The sequence below is a fragment of the Phasianus colchicus genome, chromosome 30 (genome assembly GCF_987193195.1).
Source record: "Phasianus colchicus chromosome 30, bPhaCol1.hap1.1, whole genome shotgun sequence".
Classification (NCBI taxonomy): domain Eukaryota; kingdom Metazoa; phylum Chordata; class Aves; order Galliformes; family Phasianidae; genus Phasianus; species Phasianus colchicus.
In genome coordinates this window covers 3744533-3768036 of record NC_143465.1, presented here as the reverse complement: position 1 = coordinate 3768036, position 23504 = coordinate 3744533, and the positions used below count along the sequence as shown (strand labels likewise).

The window sequence follows — 23504 nt, the reverse complement described above, 5'->3', positions numbered from 1 at the left end:
GGGAGGCGTCCTCCGCCCCTTGCAAATGGGGGCACGGGAGCTGCTGGAGCAGGGCGCGGGCGGGGATGGTGCGGGCATTGCGGGCACAGCGCGAGCAGAGCGTGGGCAGGGTGCAGAGTGCGAGCATTGCATGCAGGGCGCGGGCAGAGTGCGGGCAGGGTCCCACTTCTCCCACCCCACCTGCGCCCCGGGCTCCCGTCCCATCTCGCACCCTCCCGGTGCCGCCGCGCGATGCGGAGCTGCGGGCAGGGTCGGGGCGGGGGAGCCGCTGGCCCCTCCCCAGGAGGCCGGACCGGGCGCCGCTTTTAACCCGCCGGTCCCTCACGGTGCCACTTTCGTGGGCTCCGGTGCGGCGGCGAAGTGCGAGGGCGGCGGTCCCGGAGCGGCCGCGGGTCGCGATGCTGCCCGCCTGGCTCCGGCTGTGCCTGGCTGCGCTGCTGCTGCCCCCGGGAGCCGCCGCTTCTCTCGCCTGCCCCGCGCGATGCCACTGCCCCGATACCCACATCCTGCTCTGCCGGGAGCCCCGCACCGTCAGCAGCCTCAGCGCCCTGCTGCTGGGCACCCACCGCCCCACCGACATGTGAGTGGGGGAGGGCAGAGGGACAGCGATGAGATGGGGACTTGGGGATGGGGAGACGAGGAGAGGGAGCAGGGATTGGGGATGAGGAAGGGGACTAGTGATGGAGATGGGGTCTGGGGATGAGGATGAGGAAGGGGATAAGGACGGGACAGGGTAGTGAGGCCAGGACAGGCTGATGAGGATGGAGATGAGGAAGCAGATGGCAGTGGGGTCAGGGCATTTGGACCAGGACACAGTGGTGAGGCTGGAGGACATACATGGTGGTGGCACTGGGATAATGCTGGGGCGCTGATGGGGCTGGGGACCAGGGCTGCCTGGAGGAGGGTTGTTTGAGTGCAAAGGTGGGAGGAATCCTTGCTGTGGACTCACAGGGAGTGAGGGAGGGACTCAGGACAATTCTTTGTCCCCTCCCATGAAGTCCCAGTAGGGCTGGAGTGCAGCAGGGTCCACAGACAGGGAGTGCCCGTGCTGCAGTGGGCAGTGATGGGGAGCAGGGGGAGACTGTACCCTTTGTCCCCACCATGATGATGCTGTCCAGCTAGCCCGAGACTTGTGGGTTGGGAAGCTGAGGGGGAATTGAGCTCCTATCCCTTTGGATCTGAGAGGGATGATTCTCCAGCATGGGGAGAGCACAATCATGCTGGTACTCAGCTGGGGTGCAGGAGGGGTTTGGGCACCCACAGTGCCTGGGTTGGGGTGTCTCTCTTCCATTCCCCCTCTGCTGCGTGCTGGGATGAGGAAGGAGCAGGGGTGTGTGGTGACAGTTTGGGTGCCATCAGGGTGTCTGGACTCCTGGGTCCTCACCCTGCTGCACTGCTGCATTGCTGGGGCAGCTGCCGCACACCTCCCTGCCTCAGTTTCTCCATGTGCTGGGAGACGCTGCACTGCGGGCGCTGCCAGCTCTTTGTTCACTGCCTGACAGGGTGGGGTGGATGGTGATCCCCCAAGAGACCACCTGCCATTCCTCTGTTGTGTCTCCCTCATCCCCATCATGGCCTGGGGGTTGGGAGTGGGTGGAAAACCCCACACTGGCTCCCAAAGAGGCTTTCCTTAGGAAAAGAAGCAGTGGGGAAACAATCTGGTTCTCATTGCCACCGTCACATTACAGGGCACCGTGGGTGCGGGGAGAAGTGAGGACACACAGAGGGGCTTTGGGGAGTGGGGCTGAGGCTGGTCCAACTCGCTCTCTGGGTGGGACTGTGGGTTCTGAGTGGAAGCTCAGCTCTGGCCCCAGTGTGCCAGCTCAGCCCAGGGCGAACTGAGGCCCAGAGGAGCAGCTTGGCTCTGTCCCTATCCCCATCCTAGGGTTGCTGCCCCCAGAATGGGGGCCTGACCCCCCCTGCTGCCCTGTTGCTTTCCAGCATCATCGAGAACCAACCACTGCTGACATCTCTGACCCAGAATGACACCAGAATGCTGTGGGACCTCAGGAACCTGTGAGCCCCCTGGGGTGGGATGGGGAGGATGGGGACGGGGTTCCTACTGCACGTGCTTAGCCCTTGCCTCCCCCAGCACCATCTCCAACTCGGGGCTGCAGCACATATCTGACGATGCTTTCCAGGACACCCACAGGCTGAGCTATGTGTGAGTACCCCCCTTCTGAGGCTCGGGTCCCCATCCCTATGCATGTCAACACCCTCAGGGCACTCATCCCCACGCAGGGTGGCTTTGTCCCTGCACTCTGGGAGGATCGATGCTGTCCCACTGCCTAGAAGCAAAACTCGATCCAGAGGGACTGCGTGGGGTTGTGCTGCTGAACGTGAAACCATTGATCGGGGCTGGAGCCCCCCGGGAACTCTGTGCAGTGCAGCCCCGTGCAGGAGGGGATGCTGCAGAGTTGGGGGAGGGAGAAGGAGCCTACCCCAGGGATGATGGAGATCCCTGGAAAGGGCACCCAAAGGCTGGGCTGGCAGCCAGCCTGGTGCATGTGCTTCTGCTTGGTCATGGTGTGACAGCTCTGTTCCCAGCGTACGAGAGATCCCTGTGTGTGAGGGTGATGCAGGATGAGGGGACTTGGGGAAGAGGCTGATGGAGTCTGTGCTTGCAGGAATCTCTCCTTCAATGCATTGACCAGCATCTCCTGGAAGACCTTCCAGCATCTGCCCCTGCAGGAGCTGTGAGTGCCGTGGGGAGGGGGCAGGGCATGGCTGGGGGAGGATGTGGGAGCAGGGACAGGGCTGGGGATGCACCCGTGGCTGTGGCAGCACTCGTACAGACCTGGCTGCAGATATGCAGCTCCAACAGCCCCAGGTGTGTGTGGCAGAGATGGGAACAGGGATGGGGGCAGCACAGCGCATACAGCGCAGCATCTGCGCAGCAAACTGCCCCAGGTGCAGCCATCCATCCTGTGCACCCCAGGCTTGGTGCAGCTGGGGATGCACTGCACGCAGCTTGTATCCTCTCCCCGTCTCAGCATCCTGGAGGGAAACCCCTTCAATTGCTCCTGTGGGATCCGCTGGCTGCAGCTGTGGCAGAACAGGAGCCGTGCTGAGCTGGGCAACCAGTCGCTGGTCTGCTGGGAGGGCAGCACGCTCGTGGCCCTGGGCAGCTACCCCCTGCATGGCTGTGGTAGGTGGCACAGGGGGATCCAAACCCAACCTTGAGCCCATTGTGGGCGAGGACAGCATGGGGACAGCTCATCTCTCCGGCAGAGCCCCCCACCGCCCGCATTGAGCACCCCGATGTGGTGCTGCGCCAAGGGGACAGCATCAACCTCACCTGCCACATCTGGGGTGACCCACCAGCCACCGGGGAGTGGGTGCTCCCTGACATGGGATCAGAGCCATCTGTCACCAAGGCAAGGCTTGGGGCACGGCGGGGACCTTCCAGGCACACCATCCCCCTGCAGCATCCCCTCAGTGCAGGATGTGCTCACCCCATCCCGGTGCTCCCCGCAGCTCTCGGAGTGGGAGCTTGTCCTGGAGATCAACAACATCTCCTCCAGCCTCAACCACAAGGACCTCACATGCCGGGCAGAGAACGAGGCAGGGCTGGCGGAGGACAGTGTGATGCTGAATGTCACCTGTAAGCTACCCAGGGGATGTGGTGATGGTGGTGGGGAGGTGGGGTGAGGGGCGGCTTTGGGGTCACATGTTTGGGGATGCATGTTTGGGGACACAGGCAGCTCTGTCCCCACAGTCCCGCCGGTGATCCTGCTCCTGCATGAGGCCATCTCGCAGCACTTCTGGTGCATCCCCTTCTCAGTGGACAGCAACCCGGCACCCAGCATCCTTTGGTTCTTCAATGGCTCGGCGCTGCCCGAGGGGCCCTACATCCACACACGCATTGTGGAGTATGAGCAAAACTCCACCATACTGCACGGCTGCCTCCAGCTCAATCGCCCCACACATGTCAACAACGGCAACTACACCCTCGTGGTGCAGAACCCCCTGGGCAGTGCCACCCGCAGCATCCAGGGCCGCTTCATGGATAACCCCTTCAGCTTCAGCCCCGAGGACCCCATCCCCGGTGCGTCGCAGTGGGGCTGAAGGAGATGCGCTGCCCCAGTCCTGACACTGGGGCACCAAACCCCTCTGTTCCCACCTTGCCCAGGGGTTCTGTGCCCCCACATGCCTCTGTTTCCCCATGGAGTGGGAAGGAAACATGGGACTCTCTCATGGGGGGGAGGTGGTTAATGTGTGCTCTTTCCTTTTTCCATGCTGCACAGTGTCCATATCTCCGCTGGGTGAGTGCTGGAGCATGCTGCTCCAACCCCCCTAGCTATGGTGACTGGGGCTAGCCCCGTGATGAGGATGCAGTGACTGTGCAGGAGTGAGAATGTGCCCCCACCCCACACTCACCCTGTGCCCTCTCCCCACACAGGAACCAGGAACAGCTCTCTGGAGGGCCCCGTGGAGACAGCAGATGAGCACACATTTGGGGTGAGGGCTTGGCTGGAATGGGGTGCTCTGTGATTTGGGACAGGGGGCACAAGGACACCTGTGGGAAAGCAAAGCAGTCCTTAAAGTGAAGGCAAACTGGAGGCAAGGCGAGGTGGGATGGGACAGGATGAAGGCAGCCGCCTGCCCTCCCCTGTGCCTCAGTTTCCCTGGTAGATTTGTGACCACCTCTGCTGCCAGGGCTGGGAGAAGGGTGCTGTCCTTGGCTTTGCAGCGGGACCCCGGCCCCATCCCCACCATTCCTTCTGTCCCCAGGTCTCCGTGGCCGTGGCTTTGGCTGTCTTCGCCTCCCTCTTCCTCTCCGTCATGCTCATCGTGCTCAACAAGTGCGGGCGCCGCTCCAAGTTCGGCATTAACCGTGAGTCCCCTCTTCCTGCACCGGGTGGGGGCACAGCCATGGGGCAATGATCCCCACGGGTCCCCATTGCCTGGCACCTCTTGGGGCACTGGGTGGCGGTGGGGCCCCGCCAGGGCCAGGCAGTGCGGGCAGCAGCTGCTAATTCACTCCTGGAATGGATTCAGCCTGCAAATGGGTTTGATCGCGCTGGCTTCCCTCGGGGCTGGGGGGGGGGGATGCTCGGCAGCACCTGGCACTGCTGCACAAAACACCCCTCACCCCTCTGTCATGGCCCTGTCCACGTGTCCCTGTACCTGCAGGCTCAGCCGTGCTGGCCCAGGAGGATGACCTGGCCATGTCGCTGCACTTCATGAACCTGGGCAGCAGCCCTATGTCCTCCACAGAGAGCAAGCTGGATGGGCTGAAGAGCAACTTCATTGAAAACCCACAGTATTTCTGCAACGCCTGTAAGGCTGGGGGGCCCCAGCATCACCCGCTGCTCCCCAGTGTCCTCCTGGGGTGGAGGCTCGGGGCTGATGGGTGCGGGTCCCCCAGGTGTGCACCACGTGCAGCGCCGTGACATCGTGCTCAAGTGGGAGCTGGGTGAGGGCGCTTTTGGGAAAGTCTTCCTGGCCGAGTGTTCCCACCTCCTCCCGGAGCAGGAGAAGACGTTGGTGGCTGTGAAGGTGAGGGGTTGGGGATGGGGGTCCTGGGGTGGTCAGTGCCAGGTTAACACCACGTGCCTGCAGGCGCTGAAGGAGGTGACGGAGAGCGCGCGGCTCGACTTCCAGCGGGAAGCGGAGCTGCTGACGGTGCTGCAGCATGAGCACATCGTCAAGTTCTATGGAGTGTGCACCGAGGGTGAGCCCCTCATCATGGTCTTCGAGTACATGAAGCACGGAGATCTCAACCGCTTCCTCAGGTGGGCCCAGCCCCGCGCCCCCTCCCCGCTCCATCAGCGTGGCTCAGACAGCCGCTCTGCGCTCGCTGCTAATGCAGCCCTCCTTGCAATATTGATTAGATTAGCTGTCTGAGAGGCTTAAATAGAGAGAGATTGGCCATCAGCTGGAATAAGCAGAGACTTTTCGATTGGCCCCCCAGGTATTGCTGATAGACGGGGGGGCTGCCAGAGGCATCGCTTTAGTGGCCACGCGATGAGCTCTGAGACGTGGCTTTTATGATTATTGTTATGGGACTTGGCATTAATGGTTCTGCCGAGCAGAGCCCCCCGCTCCTGGCTTGGCCTCCCCAGCCCAGCTGTCAGCAGCACTGGGCATCAAAGCAGTGTGCAGCCCCTGGCCCACTCACACCCTGGCTCTGTGCATGCCTGCTGCTTTCACACCTCCTGGCACCCAGTGATGCACAACCCTCCCAGCTCGGCGCCGCCGATGTGTGCACAGCATTCCCGGCATGTGCATGCATGGAATTCCTTGCTGTGGATGCTCTCGTGAGTGCACTAGCCCCGTTTGCACGCACGTGTGTGTGTGTGTGCATGCTTCTTCTGCATGTGTGCACTCTTACGCCCGGTTTCCCCTGCATGCATGCATGCACACACAGGTTGATGTGTTCTTCAGCATGAATGCACACAGGTGCATGGCTTTCCTTGGCATGGCTGAACGCTTTCCCAGCATGCACACAGCCTTCTCTATCCTGGGCATAGACACGTATGCACACACGTGTACGCCTTCCTGTGGGCACACACACATGCACTCCCTTCCCCACCATGCGTGAACACACATGTACTGCATCTTGCATGGCTGCACACATGCATGTACTTTCCCTGCATGCACGCACAGCATTTCCCAGCACATGTGCAAACACACTTCCAGGCAGAAATACACACGCCTGCACGCCTTTCCCCTGCACACACACACACACACACTCACACTGAGCACCCTCTGTCCTGCCAGATCCCATGGGCCGGATGCCAAGATCCTGGACCAAGGGCAGGGGCAGCCCTGTGGGCAGCTGACACTGAGCCACATGCTGCAAATCGCCACGCAGATCGCCTCAGGTATGGTCTACCTGGCGTCCCTGCACTTTGTGCACCGTGACCTGGCCACCCGCAACTGCCTGGTGGGCCACGACCTGGTGGTGAAGATTGGGGACTTTGGCATGTCCCGTGATATCTACAGCACCGACTACTACCGGGTGAGATCCGCGCCCTCCCTGCCTCAAATTTCCGTTTCATCTGCTGCCCCTTCCACGGCCCCATCCATATTTAATGGTGCTGCTGAGCACTCGGTGGAGGTTTGGAAAGGGGAGGGTTGGAGGGGGGGTAAACCCTGATTGTTCTGCTCTGTGCAGGTGGGCGGTCGGACCATGCTGCCCATCCGCTGGATGCCCCCTGAGAGCATCCTGTACCGCAAGTTCACCACTGAGAGTGACATCTGGAGCTTTGGCGTGGTGCTGTGGGAGATCTTCACCTACGGGAAGCAGCCCTGGTACCAGCTCTCCAACACCGAGGTGGGCTCAACGTGGGGTCTGCACACGGGGCTGAGCGCGGAGCTGGGCTTGGCACCGCGTCCACGTGTGGGATGGAGGAAAGCGAGGGACCCCTTCACCCTGTGGGGTCTGGATGGGGGCTGTGGGCTCCATGTCCCCCTGCTCCCACAGGCCATCGAGTGCATCACGCAGGGCAGGGAGCTGGAGCGGCCCCGCACGTGTCCCTCCGAGGTGTATGACATCATGCAGAGCTGCTGGCAGCGAGAGCCACAGCAGCGCCAGCGCATCCAGGACATCCACAGCCGCCTGCAGGCCCTGGTCAAGACTCCTCCCATCTACCTGGACATCCTGGGCTGAGAGGGAACCCCATCACCCCCAGGCTGGCCGGAGTGCTCCGGCACTGCTCCCACTGTCCCCACACCCTGGACAGATGCCCTGATGCTGGAGAGGGCTTAAACTCTGTTTGTCACAGTGAGCCCCCTGGGGGGCTGTAGGGTTGGAGCTGTGCCCGTGGGGGGGCTGTGGCTGTGGCATTTCCCCACTGTGGGTTTGCCCCTGGAGCGACACGACCAGGACCCCCAGCCCCACGGGGGGCACTTGGCTGCTCAGTGTCATGGCTGCTCCATCCCTCCCCATCCCAGTGCCTGGCCAGGTGGATGCCCTGCGTGCTCTCCCAGTCTGCGGTGATCCTGGTCGGTAATAAAAGTGTCTACTTCTCTGCTGAGCTGCCAGCTGGCTGCCCATGGAGTGTCTGCTGGGTGCCAGGGAGAGGGAGGTGCTCTGGGGAGGAAGTCTGCTTTTTGGGGCAGGGGAAGGGGAGCAGAGGGGATGTGGTAGCATGGGGATGGCTTGTCCCCATTCCATGGCACTGAATTATGTGTGGATTGGTGGCGCTGACGGGTGGATTTGGGTTAGGAGAGGAGTGAGGATGTGCAAAGCCAAGCTGCAGGTGAGGGGGATGCTGTCCCCAGCCCAGAGAGGGACATGGAGACACTTCAGGGACCCTCCAGCTGACCCGGGGCTGTGTACAGCAGGTGAATGCCTGTGCTAGAGGTGTGGGGTGGGGACTCTGAGCACAAAGGGATGAAGAAGCCAAACCCCCAAACAAAGGGCAAAGCCCTCCCTTCCCCACGCACTGTCACCGGAGCCATGGGGTTATCAAATGCCCTGCAGCGTCCACTTAATCATCCTTCCCAGGGCTCTCCGGCCGCCTTGGTAATGTTTGAGACCTGGATCTGACTGTAATGGAGCAGAATTGATTTCATCTGGCTAATTAGGCAGTGCAGGCTGGGCCCTGGCAGCTCCTTTGTTACCCACTGTGACCTGAGATAAGGAGAGGGAAGAGGAGACCTGGGGAAACTGAGGCACGGTGAGTTGCCATGCCATGGAGCAGCACTGTGCCACGGTGCGTTGCTGTGGTGCTGTACTGTGCAGGATGGCTGGGGCTGCATGCAGCACAGCAGGAGCAGTAGGAAACCAGAGCCATCCTCAGTTTCCCTGTCATGTCACTCAGCCCTTGCAATCCCCTCCCTGCAGAGGGCACAGCTCTGGCTGCCAGCCCCGGGGTGGGATGTGGTGGCCAGCAAAATGGGTGGCACCCAATGCCAGCCCTGAGCCAATGGGGAAACTGAGGCAGCGAGCCGTGGGGCTGCCATGCAGGTGTGCAAATAGCTGCTTTGCAGTGGGGCTGTGGTTCCTGCCCCCTTGTTCAGCCCCAGAGCTCTGCTGGGACCAGGGGGGGCCAAGTGGTGCCCCACATGCAGCCCTTACTCATGAGGTGGTGGCAGTGCCCCCACTTATGCATGACCAGAGGAGAGTGCCCTCCTTCCTTGGGGTTCTCTAATCTCTGCCTGCGCTGATTTATGGGCTTTTCCCTCTTATCTAATTTGAGGAAGGAACAAGATTACAACTGTGAGCTTTTCCAGTGCTGCACTGCAAATTGCCTCTTCGGTCAATACTGTTCCCACAGAGGGGAAGCAGCGGCCACGCGCTGTCCAAGCACAGGAAAAAGACCAAACTGCCCCAAAAAGGACCCGAGCATGGCGATACGAGAGCACCACGTGCACGGGGGGTGGGGGGGACCTGGTGTGGGTTTTCCTGCGGCTGTGCCTCGGTTTCCCCGTGGGGCAGAGAGGGAAGGGTTAAGCCCCGCTCCCAGAAATGTGCAGCTCTGATTGATTTATCCCCACCCCACAGTTTCTCCATTTCAGCTGCTCCAGGGGGAGCGGTAATGGACTCTGGCAATGAGGTAATTAACGGCTCTGCTCCTTGGGAAAGTTCCTTTCTTAGCAGCACAGCAGCCGAGCTGGGGACTGGGCCCTGCCAGGGTCCCAGACCTCATCCTGTACCCAATGGGGCTGCAAAGGGATTTTTCATGGTGCAGCCCCATCCTGCCTGGATCCAGGCTATCTCTAGTGCTGCCCGTGTTGCTGGCTCTGCTCCCACCTCAGATGGAGCTGTGGTACCAGGGATGCCCTTGTGGGACACCCCACAGGGATGGGGCAGGAGGAGGCCCTGGGGGCTGCTTCATTACAGGGACTGTGTATGGGATTGCCCAGTTTGGGGTTTCCCACTTTAGGGGGGACCATATGGTGGTGGCGACAGATGTGGGGTGCAGCTGCATCCCGGCGCCGTGGGTGCTGGGGCGGATGAGCACTGACCGGACCCTGTGTGTCTCCTAAGTGCACTTATGGGCCCGGTTCCCCCCGGCCTGGAGGTCTCAGGGGGGCTGCAGAGGCATCTCAACACTAATGAGGCACAGCTGAAGTGCTGCTGAAGTGTCCCAGAGCAGCATTTCCCGGTGACCACAGGGATGCCTTATTTAAGAGCAGCAGAGGGGGGTCAGTTCTGCCCAGTTCCCAGCTCCGGTGTCCCCATTCTGGTCCCATTGTCTCCAACTTGTAACCCTTGTGTTCTCGTCCTCAATGGCCCCAGGCAGAGCCATTTGGGGCAGCCCCTATGGCTGCGGGTGGGCTGCATCCTAATGGAGCCCAAGTGGGCGGGGGGGGGGGGGGAGCGGCAAAGCCACGCTGGGATGTGAAAATCGTTATGAGTGATTAGAGCTATTACTGTAACGAGGAGAGGCAATTAATGGCGCCTTGACATCAGTTGAGGCCAGCTAATGTACGTGCTTGCTGGGAGAGGGGAGAGGCTGGCTATGGGGAGGGGGCAATGCGTGGGGCTGAGTGTGGGGACCCCAGCACAGAGCTGCTGTGTGGGGATGAGATATGCGTGGGGAGCCCAGGATACAGGGAGATACATGGGCACGGAGCGTGGGATGTTGGGGTGGGGGGAAAGGGGGGCTGTGTGATGGGGTATCCTGTGATGTAGAGATGACGTGTGGCCGGGATGCAGATGTGTGTGCCTGGGGTCTGCAGGGATGTAGCACGGCTAGAAGAGCCAAAATTTGGGATGGCGTGTGCCCAAGAAGGGAAGATGTGTGCCTGGGGTACAGGGGTAGCACACGGCTTGGGAACCCACACTGTGAAGGTGATGTACAGCCTGGATCCCAACGTGATGCAAACTGAGGATGCCAGCACAACGTGTGCCTGCGCTGCAGGGCTGAGGCATTGCCGGGAATAGCGGGGCGTGGGGGATGATGTTTGGCGAGGATCCTGGGCTGCAAAGATGCTGCAACACGGGGATGCCGCGTGGCCGGGATGCAGGGATGGGAGCACGACGTACGCCGGCACCGCGACAACGCAGCTCTGCTCTCAGCCCGGCTCTGCTCGCAGCCGCCACCAGATGCTGCTGTTCGGCCGGGGGACGCCCGCTACCCGCAGCCCCCGGAGCTCGACCCGACCCGACCGCACCGCGGGGATCGCCCGGGGCCGTCCGGGATGCGGAGCCGCTCCCGCACCGCTCCGCAAAGCCGCCGGGATCGGACCTACACGGGGTGTCCCCACGGGGCCGCCCCGCCCCGCTTCGGGCCCCGGTGATGTTTTTGTTCCAAACCTGTTGGTTTCTGGCCAGCAAAGTTTAAAAAAAAAAAAAAAAAAACTTTTTTTCTTTTTTTTTTTTTTCCCCCTTTTCCGTAGTTGTCTCTGAGTCCAAACTTCCTGACAGCAGCTCCGGGCCCTCCCTCTGCTTCCGACGGCCGCGCGGAGCTTCCACCGCGCACAGCTCGGGCAGCAGCAGCCCCGTCCCGTCCTATTCGGTCCTGTCCCGGCCCGGCCCGGCCAGGTGAGAGTCCTGGTGAGCGCGGTCCCGGGGTTGGAGTCCCATTGGGGTGGCCAAGGGGGGTCCCGGTCCTGTGCGGGGGGCTTTGGGGTGCCCTAAGGGACGGTGGCACGGGAATTGTAGGGGGAGCGTGGGGTGGAGCGGTGACACTGCAGTGACCCCTGAGCTGACACTGACACTAAGTGGACCCTGTCCCCATCCCCGTCCCCATCCCCGTCCCTGTCCCCATCCCCATCCCTGTCCCTATCCCCGCAGTGTCCCCACGATGCTCACAGCCCCGAAGGAAACGCGTCAGCCCGCGGTGTAGGAAGCACCAGGGCAGAGATAGCAGCTGCGAGGCCCTTCCTGGGCTCTGTGTCTCCGGTGGGGACACTGCAGGAGCCACATCTCTACCCTCAGCCCCATCTTCCCTCACTGCACAATGTGGGGCTGCAGATCCCGGTGCCTGCGGGCAATGCTCTCCGACCCTTGTCACACTGGAGGAAAAAGACAAGGAGCTGGATTAGGGGGTGAAGGGATGAGGGGTGAGAATAATCGTCCAAAACCTTTGGGGATTTCCCTTCCCTTCCTCCTGCCTGGTTCAAAGCAGGAGGATTTGGTCATTGGGATGCAACCACCCCAGGGTGAGGGCAATGTCAGACTGGGGCACATCAGTGCCACCATATCCCTGTCCCCAGATGGGATTGGAGCTCCCAGTGATGGGGACACACCATTCCCTGCTTTGGAGAGGTACTGGGGGAGTCCATGGGGCAGCATAGGAGCAGCTCCTGGAGGTCTCTGTGGTGCCCCCAGGACAATGCTGGGTATCCCGGCCCCCACATCCCAATTAGCACCAGATGGGGCCGTGTTTTGATGACTCCTCGCTTTTCCTGCCAGCATCTCGGAGCGGTTCCTGTTGTTCTCAGCAGCTCTGGGGCCCTGCCCCCCCCCCCCCCCCCAGAGCGTGGGTTTGCTGGAGTGGGGATGGGGCCGTGGGGAGGCTCAGGGGTCCCGAACTGGGGAGGAGAGCTGCAGGGCGGGAGGCTCGGAAGCGGGCGAGCAATTACTCACCCTGGAAACGGCCGCTGGGACCTGAAGGGAAATGGGGGAAATTCTCTGACTAAACGCTTTTTCCAGCAGAAAAATGGCGCTGCTTTGGGACAAGGAAGGGCTGCTCTGGTGGGGTCACCCCTCACCTCTCACCGTGCTGTTGTACAGAGGCAGAGCAGCCCCATGGGGAGGAGTTGGAAGAGGAGGAGGAGGAGAAGGGTGGCATCGGGGGTGGCACCTCGGGGTGTCTCCAGGCATTGAGGAAATGGCTGTGAATCCATGAATCCAGCTGTGAGGGGCAGGAAACCTCTGCTTCCTCCTGCAGCACATGTGTGCATACCGGAGAGCTGCAGCCATCCCCCAAAAACACGGTGCTGTGTGCTCAGGGCACACCGTGCTGCTCAGCGACGCTGGGATGGGGTCCTGGTGCCAAATGGGGACAGCTCATGGGTCCCCGCCATTCTGTCCTGCTGGGTCTTGCAGAAGCCCCAGTGCACCCCGAAATGCTGCAGTGCGTGGCCCCATTTGGAGCTGGCTGTGCTCCCAGCGCCCGTCCTGCGCTCAGTTGAGCAAGAGCCTGGCGGATCCAGGAAACGTGGCGGCAAATAAATACTAAAAGCGTTGAAACGGGGCCATGCAGGGAGGCTGCCAGGGCTCGGGGGTTAACTCCTTCCCATCCCCACGTCCCTGAGATGGGACTGCAGATCTGAGGGCGAGGAGATGTCAGGATGCATCCCTGCTGTCCCCCAGTGCCCTATTGTCAGTCCTGGGGACAGTTCAGCTTGATGGACCCGGTGCAAACTGGTGTCAACAAATGCCCAGCATCCAGCCTTGGGGATGGGTCAGCCTGATGTCCCCAGCTTCCCCTGTGCCCTCAGCGCCCCATATCCACCCCCAGGGACAGGTCACCCCGGTGCCACGCAGTGCCCTGATCTGTGGGCTGCCCCCAGTGCTGTTGGAGAGGAGCCATCCCCAGGATGGGGTCCTTGGAGCCTGCCTCAGGAGCAGCTGTACGGTAGGGCTGAGTGATACCCAGGCAGGGGGGATGTGCAGTGCTGTGGGGGAGGATGGGTGCAGCTCCATGGCTGCAGCACCTCTGTCTCTCTGTGGGGCCCGCACAGCACTGGGGCCACCCGTGTGGCTGTGCCTCAGTTTCCCTTTGGCAGCCAGGCCGGGTTGGAGCCGTTCCCCCGCATGTAGGAATGCAGACCCAGCCCCGCGGGGAGGCCGGGGCCGGGGGCGGTGGGTGGGGAGCAGGAGAGCAGTGTGTGTGAGCCCAGCTCGCTGCTTCCATGCAGAATGGTGCTGAGGACCGTGGCGCTGGCACTGCACGCCTGCCTCCTGGCCGCCCTCCAACCCAGCGACCCCAACGTCTGCAGCTACTGGGAGAGGTAGGCGCTGTGCTGGGGGCACCGGCTTGGGGGCACCCGTGGGACCACCCACCACCCCGCACCCTCTTCCCCAACAGCTTTACAGCAGCGGTGAAGGAATCGTACGCCAAACCCCACATTGTGACCTCCGCTGAGCCCTGCACTGGGACACCAGGACTGCCACAGCCCTGCCCGCAGCAAAGGTCAGGGCTGAGCCAAGACCCCAGCAAAGCCCCCCCCTCCACCTCACTGCATGGAGCATCCTGGTGCCCAGCGCAATGCCCTCCTGCCCTGCTGCAGGGCTGTCCCATGCCCAATGGGATGATGTCCCATACAGCTAATGGGGGCTGTCCCACTGGGTGGTGCCCCATGGCTGAGGGGAGGGTTCACATTGGAGTGTCCCCCCACACCTCATCCTCATGGCTCTGCTTTTGGCACAGGGTTGTGTACCGCACGGAGTACCGACAGGTGGTGCGCACCAACTACCGCCGGCGCTACCAGTGCTGCCTGGGCTACTATGAGAACAGGGACACCTGCGTCCGTGAGTGGGATGGGTGGGGGGTGAGGGGGGGTCCTGGGCTGTCCCCTGCTCACCTCCCAGCTGTGTGCCTGCAGCGCGCTGCACCCAGGAGTGTGTCCATGGGCGGTGTGTGGCCCCTGAGCGTTGCCAGTGTGAGCCGGGCTGGAGGGGAGATGACTGCTCCAGCAGTGAGTCGGGAGGGGGCACAGAGACCCCTGGGTTGGGGGGATGGAGTGGGGCTGTGGGTGAGATGTTTGTGGGGGTCTGGGGTGAGATGTTCTGGGAGTGAACAGGGAAAGGGAAAGGAATGAGATGATGGGGATGGGGATGGGGATGGGGATGGGGATGGGGATGGGGATGGGGAAGGGGATGGGGATGGGGATGGAGTTGGAGTTAGGGATGGGGACAACAATAGGGATGCTGCAGTGAGGTGTCCTGGGGGTGAACAGGGAAAGGGAAAGGAAAGAGATGAGATGGGGATGGGGTTGGAATTGGGGATGGGATGGGGACAGCGATGGGGATGGGGATAGATGGAGTTGGGGATGGAGATGGGCTGGGGCTGGGCTGGAGGTGGGCTTGGGATGGAGGTGGTGATGGAGATGAAGATAGGGATGTGACTGGGGCTGGGCGCTGGGACACAGCAGTGTTCTCACCCATGCAGAGTGTGATGAGCACTCGTGGGGCCAGGACTGCGAGCACCGCTGTGACTGCCACCAAGGCGCCTCCTGCGATCCCCTGAGCGGGGTCTGTGCCTGCCCCCCTGGATTCACCCCCCCACTGTGCCACCAGCCCTGCCTGCCTGGCTCCTACGGCCCTGACTGCCGCCTGCAGTGCCCATGCCACCATCAGGCTCTCTGCAACACCTCCACTGGTGCCTGCCTCTGCCCCCCAGGGCTTGCTGGCCCACTGTGAGTGAGGGTCCCTGCGGTGGCCAGAGAGGAAGGGGTCCTGTCTGCTCACTGCTCGCTTTCCCCGCAGCTGTGAGGTGCTGTGCCCCGAGGGGACACCGTGTGGCACCCACTGCCCCTGCCAGAATGGGGGTATCTGTCACCCCCCTGGCTCCAGCATCTGTGTCTGCCCCCATGGATGGATGGTAGGTGGGATGTGCCCCCTCTTCCCCATGGTGGGGGGTCCCCTCCAGCCCTGCTGACCGCAGCGCTCTGTGGCAGGGGGACATCTGCTCCATACCGTGCCCCCCTGGGCGCTTCGGCCCCGGCTGCCAGGGGGAGTGCCGCTGCCACAATGGGGGCCGCTGTGACCCCCTGGGGGGGCAGTGCCAGTGTGCGCCCGGCTTCACCGGAGAGCAGTGAGTGGGGATGGGGCACGGGAGGCAGGGAGCTGGGGGAGATGGGGAGCGAGGCACAGGGAGGCACGGGGGTGAGGGACGGGGGACATTGGGTGGAGGCACACAGGAATGGGGATGTGGGTGACGTGGGGATGGGGCGCACGGGGGGCTGGGTGGCAGCAGCAGATGCAGATGGGTACACAGGGGTGGGACACAAAGGGCAACCAAGCCCTGGTGCTGCCAGAGCGGGACCTGGATGCAGCCTGGCATGCAATGAGCTGCATGGTCTCAGCTTGGGACAGAGAGGGAGGGTCTGGGTGCCACCCTGGGGCCGTGTCACCCTCCGTGTCCCCATACAGGTGCCGGGAGAGGTGCCCGGTGGGGAGGTATGGGCAGGACTGCCAGGAGAGCTGTGACTGTGCCAACGGGGGACAGTGCTTCCACGTGGACGGTGCGTGCCTGTGCGAGGCCGGCTTTCAGGGCAGCCGCTGCGAGGAGCCCCGCTGCCTTCCCGGCCTCTACGGCATCCAGTGCCAGAACCACTGCCTCTGTCACCCCCAGCACAGCCAGAGGTAGGCGATGTACCCTCCCTTGGTCCCCCGCATCGTTTGCAGAGCCCTCTCCCAGTGCACCCAGCGCCTGGACTGGGAGCTCTGGGCACTGAGTGGGTGCCCCCAGCTGCCACCCGCTGCTCGGCGAGTGCTCGTGTCGCCCTGGCTGGGCCGGGCTCTTCTGCAATGAGAGCTGCCCCCCTGGCTCCTTCGGGGCTGGCTGCCTGCAGCTCTGCCTCTGCCTCAACGGGGGCACCTGCGATGGGACCACCGGGCGCTGCCACTGCCCTGCTGGTTACACGGTGCGTCCCCGAGCTGCCCCTGCTGCAGGGATATGGGGAGGGCACGGGGAGCAGTGGTGTGGGACATGGGGGTCAGGGGACCCTTGGGAGGACATCCTCAGGGCACCTTCTGGATGGGTTTGGGGTCTGGTTATCCCTGGGGGCAGTCTGGGGTCCAGGCATCCTTGCGGAGAGCTCAGCACGGAGGGCCCATGTAGCATCAGGGTGGATCCTCTAGGATATCAAGATTTTGGGGTGACTCCTCTGCCTCCAGCATCACTGCACCAAGGGGAGGGAGGGGGCTGGTTTGTGGCCTCTCAGCCCTGTGTGCAGGGAGATGCTGCCATCTCACAGTCCCCCCACATTCTTTCCCTTCCCTCAGGATGAGCACTGCTCCTCCCTGTGCCCCTCGGACACCTTTGGGCTGAACTGCTCGGAGCACTGCTCCTGCCAGCACGGCGTTGCATGCTCCCCCATCGACGGCTCCTGCATCTGCAAGGAAGGTGGGCAGGGTTGGGGGGGTTGGGGACAGCTGGAGTGATGCGTGGCCATCCCCGTGCCCACCCCACCACCCTCTCGCTCTGCAGGCTGGCACGGACCTGACTGCTCCACACCTTGTCCTGATGGCACCTGGGGCCCTGGCTGCAATGGGAGCTGCGACTGCGCCCACGGGGCCACCTGCAGCGCCCAGAGTGGGGTCTGCAGCTGCACCCCAGGATGGCACGGCCCCCGCTGCCACCAGCCCTGCCCGGTGAGTGTCCCCCTACAGCACCCGAACGCGGTGCCACTGCCTCCAGCACCGCCATCCCCAGTGCCACCATCCTCAGTGCCACCAATTCCTGGCACCACCTTCCCCAGTTCCACCCTCCCCAATGTCAACCTCATCCCTGAACCCCAGAATGGGACATTTGGTGCTGGCTGCGGGCAGCGCTGCGAGTGTGCCCACGCAGATGGCTGTGACCCCATCACTGGAGAGTGCCACTGCCTGCCTGGGTGGACAGGTGAGGGAGCTGGGCTGGGGATACCCCGCTGTGCCCTGCCCCTGTCCCTCATTGCTCTTGCTGCCCATAGGGCTGCAGTGCAAGCAGAGCTGCCCGCAGGGCTCCTGGGGCCGAGGCTGCCGCCAGCCCTGTGTGTGCCGCAACGGAGCGTCGTGCTCTCCTGAGGACGGATCCTGCACCTGCACCCCAGGCTTCCGTGGCCCCATGTGCCAGCGCCGTGAGTGCCCCGCAGGGGTGTTCTCCCCATCCCTCGAACCCCATGGGGCTGAGGCCGGGTGCGCTCGTCTCACGGCAGCCCCGTGCCCGCAGAGTGCCCTCCTGGCCGCTATGGAAAGAGGTGTGCGCTGAGCTGCTCCTGTGCCAACGGCTCCTCCTGCCACCATGCCACCGGTGCCTGCCTCTGTGCCGCGGGCTGGAGCGGCCCCCACTGCTCCCAGCGTGGGTATGGGGACACGGGGACGAGGATGAGGGCTGGTGCCAGCGGGCTGATCATCTCCTCGCCCCACCACCAGCCTGCACACCCGGCTCCTGGGGGGATGCCTGCTCCCAGCGCTGCCAGTGCCACAACAGGGGGACGTGTGACCCGGTTGATGGGACGTGCCACTGCCCCGCGGGATGGACAGGAACCAGCTGTGAAGAAGGTAGAGGACCCCCCTCCCAGCTGAGGCTCTGCGCACCCCCCGAGGGTGCAGCCTGGGGGTTCTGGGGGAGTGATTTGGGGCTGCTGTCTGAGCAGTATGGAGCTATACAGAGCCACCCACCCTCCGTACCCCTGCAGAGTGCCCTCCTGGGACCTTCGGATTGCACTGTGACCAGCTATGCCACTGTCCCCACAATGCCACCTGCCACCCCGTGAGCGGGACGTGCCCGTGTGCCCCAGGCAGGAGCGGGCCCCACTGTGAGGCTGGTGAGTAGGCATGGAGAAGGTTGGGGGCAAGATGTGGGGGGGCAGCTCCCCACCTGTTCTAAGGATGATCCCTTTCCCCTACATCTACAGGGAACCCCGATCAGCCCTACACCATCGTGCCAGCCCCTCCATTGCCCTACAGCACGCTGGGGATGGTGGTCAGCCTGGTGGCCCTGGTGGCTCTGCTGGTGGCCGTGGTGGCTGTGGCACTGTGCTACCGCCACCGGCAGAAGGGAAAGGAGAACCGGCACCTGGCCGTGGCGTACACAGCAGGACGGACGGACACCTCTGAGTACGTGGTGCCAGGTGAGCGGCACGCTGGGACGCGGCTCCAGGCCCCCCAGGCACCAGGACTGATGTCTGTCCCCCAGATGTGCCACCGAACCACACGCACTACTACTCCAACCCCAGCTACCACACGCTGTCCCAGTGCACGCTGCCTGCCCCCGGCAGCCAGGACAGAGCCGGCTCCCTAAAGGTACGGCACAGCACAGCACGGCGGCGCGGCACGATGCCATGGTGCGGTGTGGCACGTCATGGTGCGCCGTGGTGCATGACCATGCAGAGCAGCACAGCTTTGCATGGAGCGCCGAGGCACAGGGCAGCATGTTTCATCGTGCTGCGTGACAACAGAACGGTGCAGCACGGTGTTGCACAGTTCACCACGGTACGGCGTGACATGGCATGGCATGGGGAGCTCTGCAGCTATGCTGTCTCTTGTTTTGGCTGCAGGTCCCCAGCTCCCAGCCCTTCCACGGTGTAGAGAGGCCCTATGGCCCTGATGGCAATGCTACCCTTCCTCCTGACTGGAAGCACCTGGGGGCACCACCACAGGGAGCCAGGGGTAAGAAGGGGCAGCTCTTGGGAAGGTGGCAGCCGTGCATTTGGGGGTGCTTTGGGAGGTGGAGAGGACCAACGGGACCCCTTCCCCTGGCTCTCGTGGTGCTTGGTTTCCAGGTGGAGGGCAGATGGACCGGAGCTACAGCTACAGCTACAGCTGCAGCCTGGGGAAGTACTACAGCACGGGTACCAAGGGGACTGGGAACGGGGACGGGATGGGGACGGGGTGGGATGGAGAGGGGAAGGTGGATGGGGCCTGAATAGGACCCACGTGGGCACGGCTGCTCTCTCTATATTGGTGATGGGGACCCCTCTGCCTCCCCCACAGAGCACCCCCAGGAGGGGCTGAGGGCCAGCGGCAGCTCTCTGGCCAGCGAGAATCCCTATGCCACCATCAAGGACGTGCCACCGCCACTGGCCAAGGCTCCCGAGGGCAGCTACATGGAGATGAAGTCCCCGGTGCAGCGAGAGATGTCCTACGCAGAGATCGGGCTCCTGGAGGAGCCTGACAGCAACGAGGAAGGCACGCCCGGGGGATGGGGGGGAGTCGGGGGGGCATCCTGGTGGAGGCACAGCCCTGCGGACAGGAGACTCCCATCTCCCATCGTTCTCCTCCCTACAGAGAGCAGCCCGGGGGGGGCAGAAGGCGCAGCTCCAGCCCGGAACGTTCCCAGCCACTACGACTCGCCTAAGAACAGCCACATCCCCAGCCACTACGACGTGCCCCCCGTCCGTCACCCGCCGTCCCCTCCGCTCCGCAGGAAGGATCGCTGAGGACCCCCCTCCCCCCACCTTCACATCGCGACACGTGGACGGGAAACGCCGCCCTGCAGCGGGGACACCGCGAGACGGCAGCGGGCAGCCCGGGGTCCGCGCAGGACCGGATCCCCCCCCCATAACGGGTCCGTCCCCGCCGCCGCCGCTGTCCCGCGGCCCTCGCGGCGCTGCTGTCAATAAAGCCGGGTCGGTTGTGGGAGCGGCGTCTTCCAGGAGTCGCGTCCTTGGGAGGAGGGCGGTGAGGGACGCGCAGCAGCGCTGGCTCCGCGACGGCAGCGGCACGAAATCCAGGAAGGAACCCGGGGGGAGCGGAGCGCGGCCATGGAAACCGCGTGGGGGGGCGGGGAGCGGAGCTTCGACGGCCCAAAGGCGGATTGAAAGCGCGCGCGGTGATTGGTCCGATGGCGGCGGTGGGCGGGGCCCAGAGGTTTTGCCACGACTCGTCCGAAAAACGGAGCCGAAGTGCACGCGGCGATTGGCTGGAATGGTGACAGATAGCGCCCATCGATTGGTTCGGAAGCGGACCAATGGGGCTTCAGCAGCGGCGCATCGCCTATAAAAGCGCGAGGGCGGACGCTGCTGCTTCCCGTTCGCGCTCGGCGCTCCGTGCTGCCGCCGGTGCTTCGTCCTTCGTTTCTCGTCTGCGTCGGCCGCGGCGCCGCGCTCAGGCGGTGAGGTGGGTCCGGACCGGGACCTTCAGCCCCTTATGGTGCCTCCATAGGAGCCCGCACAGTTCTTCCCCCTCTCCATTGAGGGTCTCTGTAGCATCCTCTGGTTCAGGGAATAACTGTGACACCCCCCTCCACCCCGCCCAAGCTGCCAGCATGCAGTGGTGGAGGGAGAGTATTGCCTGGTGTTAGGCTCTCCCAGTGGCTGCAGAGATGGAGAGTGAGCAGAGAGCTGAGCAAGGTGCTGGTAAGACTGAGCTTAGTGAAATGGGGGCTGGGGGGACCGAAGGGATTCCCCCCACACACCCTGTGCTCCTTTTAAGAGCAATACCAGTGCTGTGGGCTCCTGCAGCAAGACCTGACAGAGCTCTGTGCCTGGGCTGGCATCACCTCCATCCCCAGGGTCACTGTGCGGCCTTCCAGTGCAGCAGGTGAGGAGCTGGGGGCGGCTGGGGGGGCAGGGAGGAAGAGATTTGATTCCTCGGACACTGCTTCACCCACAGCTGAGGGTGCAGAGCCTTGCAGACTGGGGGAGCGCTGCATCCAAGTGGAGCTGCAGAATGACAGCGACCCCCGGAGCGTCTGCGGGGTCTTCTTGCGAGGTGGGGAAACGGCACTGGAGAAGAGTGAGCCATGCCAGCCCTCCCCCTGCCACTCCCAGCCTCTTGGGTGGCTGAAGCCACGGATTGAGAATTTTCCCTCATTCCATCTCTTGCGTCCTGCAGGCTGGAAAGTAGAAGAAGAGATGCTGGGTGTGCTCAGCAAGTGCCTGCCTGCCCTGGCCAACCTGAAGGTCCTAAAGTGAGTATGGGGGGGAGGAGGGGGTGCGAGTGGCCCCCAGGCAGTGCCCAGTGATAGGAATGGCCGAGTGATGCTATCCGTCCTTGCAGCCTTTGGAGCACTGGGCTGGCTGATCACATGATGCCTGCACTGGGCACAATGGTGGCAAGGTGCCCCCGGCTCTGGTAGGTGGGATGGGAGGGGAAGCTGGAGGTCTTGTTCTCATTAATTGAGATAGTCTTGGTGCTGTTTTACCCCACAGGTCGCTCACCCTGGAGGGGAACCCTTTGCCAGAGCACTCCTTCCATGTGCTGATGGGGGCCAGCAGCACGTGAGTGCCAGGCTGATCCCTTGGCACAGCGCTCAGATCCCCAGCTACAGAGTGACTCCCCCCAATGTCTCCCACCTCCCCCCAACCCCAGGCTGTCCCACCTGTCTCTGCGCAACAACTGCATTGATGACAGGGCTGCACAACTGCTGGGACAGGGCCTCTCCAGCATGAGCTCCTCCAACCACAGCCTGCTGTCGCTGGTCCTCAGCTTCAACCGCATCTCTGACGTTGGTGCAGAGCACATTGCTGAGGTGGGGGCAGAAGGGCCACAGGGGAGCTGAATGCTGTCTGTGCCCCCTCCCAGCACCTTTCTCATCCTCCCCAGGGGCTGCGCTGGAACCGCTCACTGCTCTCCCTGTCCCTGGCCCACAACCGCATTGGGGACGTGGGGGCAGTGAAGCTGGCAGAGGTGCTGCAGCCCTTCAAGCTGAGGCACGAGGAGGTGGTGGAGCGCAGGCGGCTGCTGATGGAGGAGCAGGGACAGCCCCATGCAGTGAGCTTTGGGTAGGTGGGAGCTTTTCCTTTTGGGGGCCCTATCTCTGAGTGTCTGTCTTTTTGACATCCCCAAACAGGCTGAATCCAGCAGTGGGCATGCCCTCAGCCTGCAGGGCAGTGCAGCTGCAGGCAAGCTGTCTCCAGCCAAGCAGCGCACGGGCACAACCAAAAAGAAGGTGAAGAGGCAGGCAGCCAGCATGGGGTCTAACATGGGGTCTTTGGGTACCCCTGCTGGGGGTGTCTGGGGGTGGGTGGTGCTGTAGCTGTGCCTGAGTTTCCCCGTTTCCCTGTGCTGGGTGGGGGTCACAGAGGGTCTCACAGTGCTGCCCAAGGGGTGCAGTGGGGCTGAGCTCGCTGCCCTTTGCAGGAGCTGCTGCGGAAGGACAAGAGCAAGCAGAGCAAGAAGTGTGAGTGAGGGTGCTGGGGGGCACGCTGGGGGAGCTGCTCCTGGCTCAGCTCCTGCCATTCTGCTCTTCCTGCAGCAACGGCCCCTTCAGACTCCCGCCGCAGCCGTGGTGCAAAGGGTGCCATCGGGGAGCAGCAGGGCACTGAAGTGAGCAGCGCAGTGGGACTTGGGGGGGGGAGGGGGGGCACTCTGGTGTGGATCCTCAGGACCCAATGCCCCCAGGCAGGGGATCCAGCTGAGCCCAGGCACCCACTGCTGGAGCCGGGCTTGCACCGCGATGGGAATGTCATCCTGCCTGGGAACCGGGTACTCCTCAACCTCAACCTGTCCCGTGAGTGTGGGGCTGGGGGGGGCCTGGCTGCAGCACGGCCCCGTCCCCATGCTCGTATCCTCCCCCCGCAGACAACCGGATCACGGAGCGAGGCCTGGGCGCGTTGCTGGCTGCGGTGGAGGAGCAGGAGGGAGCCGGAGGGAAGCAGGGGCTGTGTTGCCTCTCATTGAATGTAAGCTGGGCTCACGATGGGGGCTGCGGGCAAGGCACGGCCTCATTCCCTGTGCCCCTCTCTTAGAGGAACAGCTTCTCCAGTGCCTGTGCCGCCTTCACCCGGCTCCAGGAGCTGCTGCTGCAGCGGGACCCCCTCCCCAAGCCTGCAGAGGATGAGGAGGAGCACAGCCAGGATCCCTGAGTGCCGCGAGAAGCAGCGCTTTTCTGGGCTTTTAAAAATAAATTTATTTTTAATTATTGTTTTCCATGGAAGGAAAAAAAAAGGAAACTGCTGGTAGCAGCAGCACGGATCCCAGGAAGGAACGCGGGGGAACCCAG

The 23504-nt window shown here is 63.1% G+C and overlaps 3 protein-coding genes across 21 annotated transcripts; all 3 read left to right on the top strand.

Moving 5' to 3' along the window:
* The first annotated feature begins 357 nt into the window (after window positions 1–357).
* NTRK1 (neurotrophic receptor tyrosine kinase 1) lies at window positions 358–8047 on the top strand. 2 transcript variants are annotated; one of them, XM_090127041.1, is made up of 16 exons: window positions 358–580; window positions 1942–2016; window positions 2093–2164; window positions 2628–2696; window positions 2994–3148; window positions 3232–3377; window positions 3478–3604; window positions 3719–4048; window positions 4403–4461; window positions 4735–4837; window positions 5137–5283; window positions 5372–5502; window positions 5566–5738; window positions 6727–6967; window positions 7124–7282; window positions 7433–8046. In XM_090127041.1, exons 1-16 carry the CDS (start codon window positions 399–401, stop codon window positions 7616–7618), a joined length of 2355 nt encoding a protein of 784 aa, XP_089983167.1. In that variant the 5' UTR covers window positions 358–398; the 3' UTR covers window positions 7619–8046. The 2 variants fall into 2 exon arrangements, with proteins under 2 accessions (XP_089983167.1, XP_089983168.1); XM_090127042.1 differs by lacking the exons at window positions 3232–3377; window positions 3478–3604 and having other exon boundaries at window positions 7433–8047.
* A 3256-nt stretch (window positions 8048–11303) lies between these two features.
* Window positions 11304–20209, top strand: PEAR1 (platelet endothelial aggregation receptor 1). The gene is made up of 24 exons (XM_090127136.1): window positions 11304–11443; window positions 13368–13484; window positions 13768–13860; window positions 13938–14042; window positions 14280–14380; window positions 14455–14547; window positions 15021–15267; window positions 15338–15452; window positions 15529–15665; window positions 16004–16216; window positions 16323–16497; window positions 16859–16979; window positions 17064–17227; window positions 17375–17477; window positions 17548–17694; window positions 17787–17915; window positions 17990–18118; window positions 18256–18384; window positions 18475–18690; window positions 18756–18862; window positions 19117–19228; window positions 19342–19410; window positions 19553–19747; window positions 19847–20209. Exons 2-24 carry the CDS (start codon window positions 13447–13449, stop codon window positions 19996–19998), a joined length of 3090 nt encoding a protein of 1029 aa, XP_089983262.1. The 5' UTR covers window positions 11304–11443; window positions 13368–13446; the 3' UTR covers window positions 19999–20209.
* A 366-nt stretch (window positions 20210–20575) lies between these two features.
* On the top strand, window positions 20576–23493 carry LRRC71 (leucine rich repeat containing 71). 18 transcript variants are annotated; one of them, XM_090127147.1, is made up of 14 exons: window positions 20580–20677; window positions 20818–20916; window positions 20993–21271; window positions 21395–21470; window positions 21560–21634; window positions 21712–21780; window positions 21872–22031; window positions 22106–22273; window positions 22353–22451; window positions 22643–22682; window positions 22758–22828; window positions 22904–23012; window positions 23084–23184; window positions 23251–23493. In XM_090127147.1, the coding sequence occupies exons 2-14, from the start codon at window positions 20883–20885 to the stop codon at window positions 23365–23367; spliced, it is 1398 nt and encodes a 465-aa protein (XP_089983273.1). In that variant the 5' UTR covers window positions 20580–20677; window positions 20818–20882; the 3' UTR covers window positions 23368–23493. The 18 variants fall into 18 exon arrangements, with proteins under 18 accessions (XP_089983279.1, XP_089983283.1, XP_089983267.1 ...); XM_090127141.1 differs by having other exon boundaries at window positions 20577–20677; window positions 20993–21100; window positions 21185–21295; window positions 21688–21780; window positions 22908–23447; XM_090127145.1 differs by having other exon boundaries at window positions 20577–20677; window positions 20993–21100; window positions 21173–21295; ... (1 more) ...; window positions 21914–22031; window positions 22908–23447.
* Window positions 23494–23504: the final 11 nt, after the last annotated feature.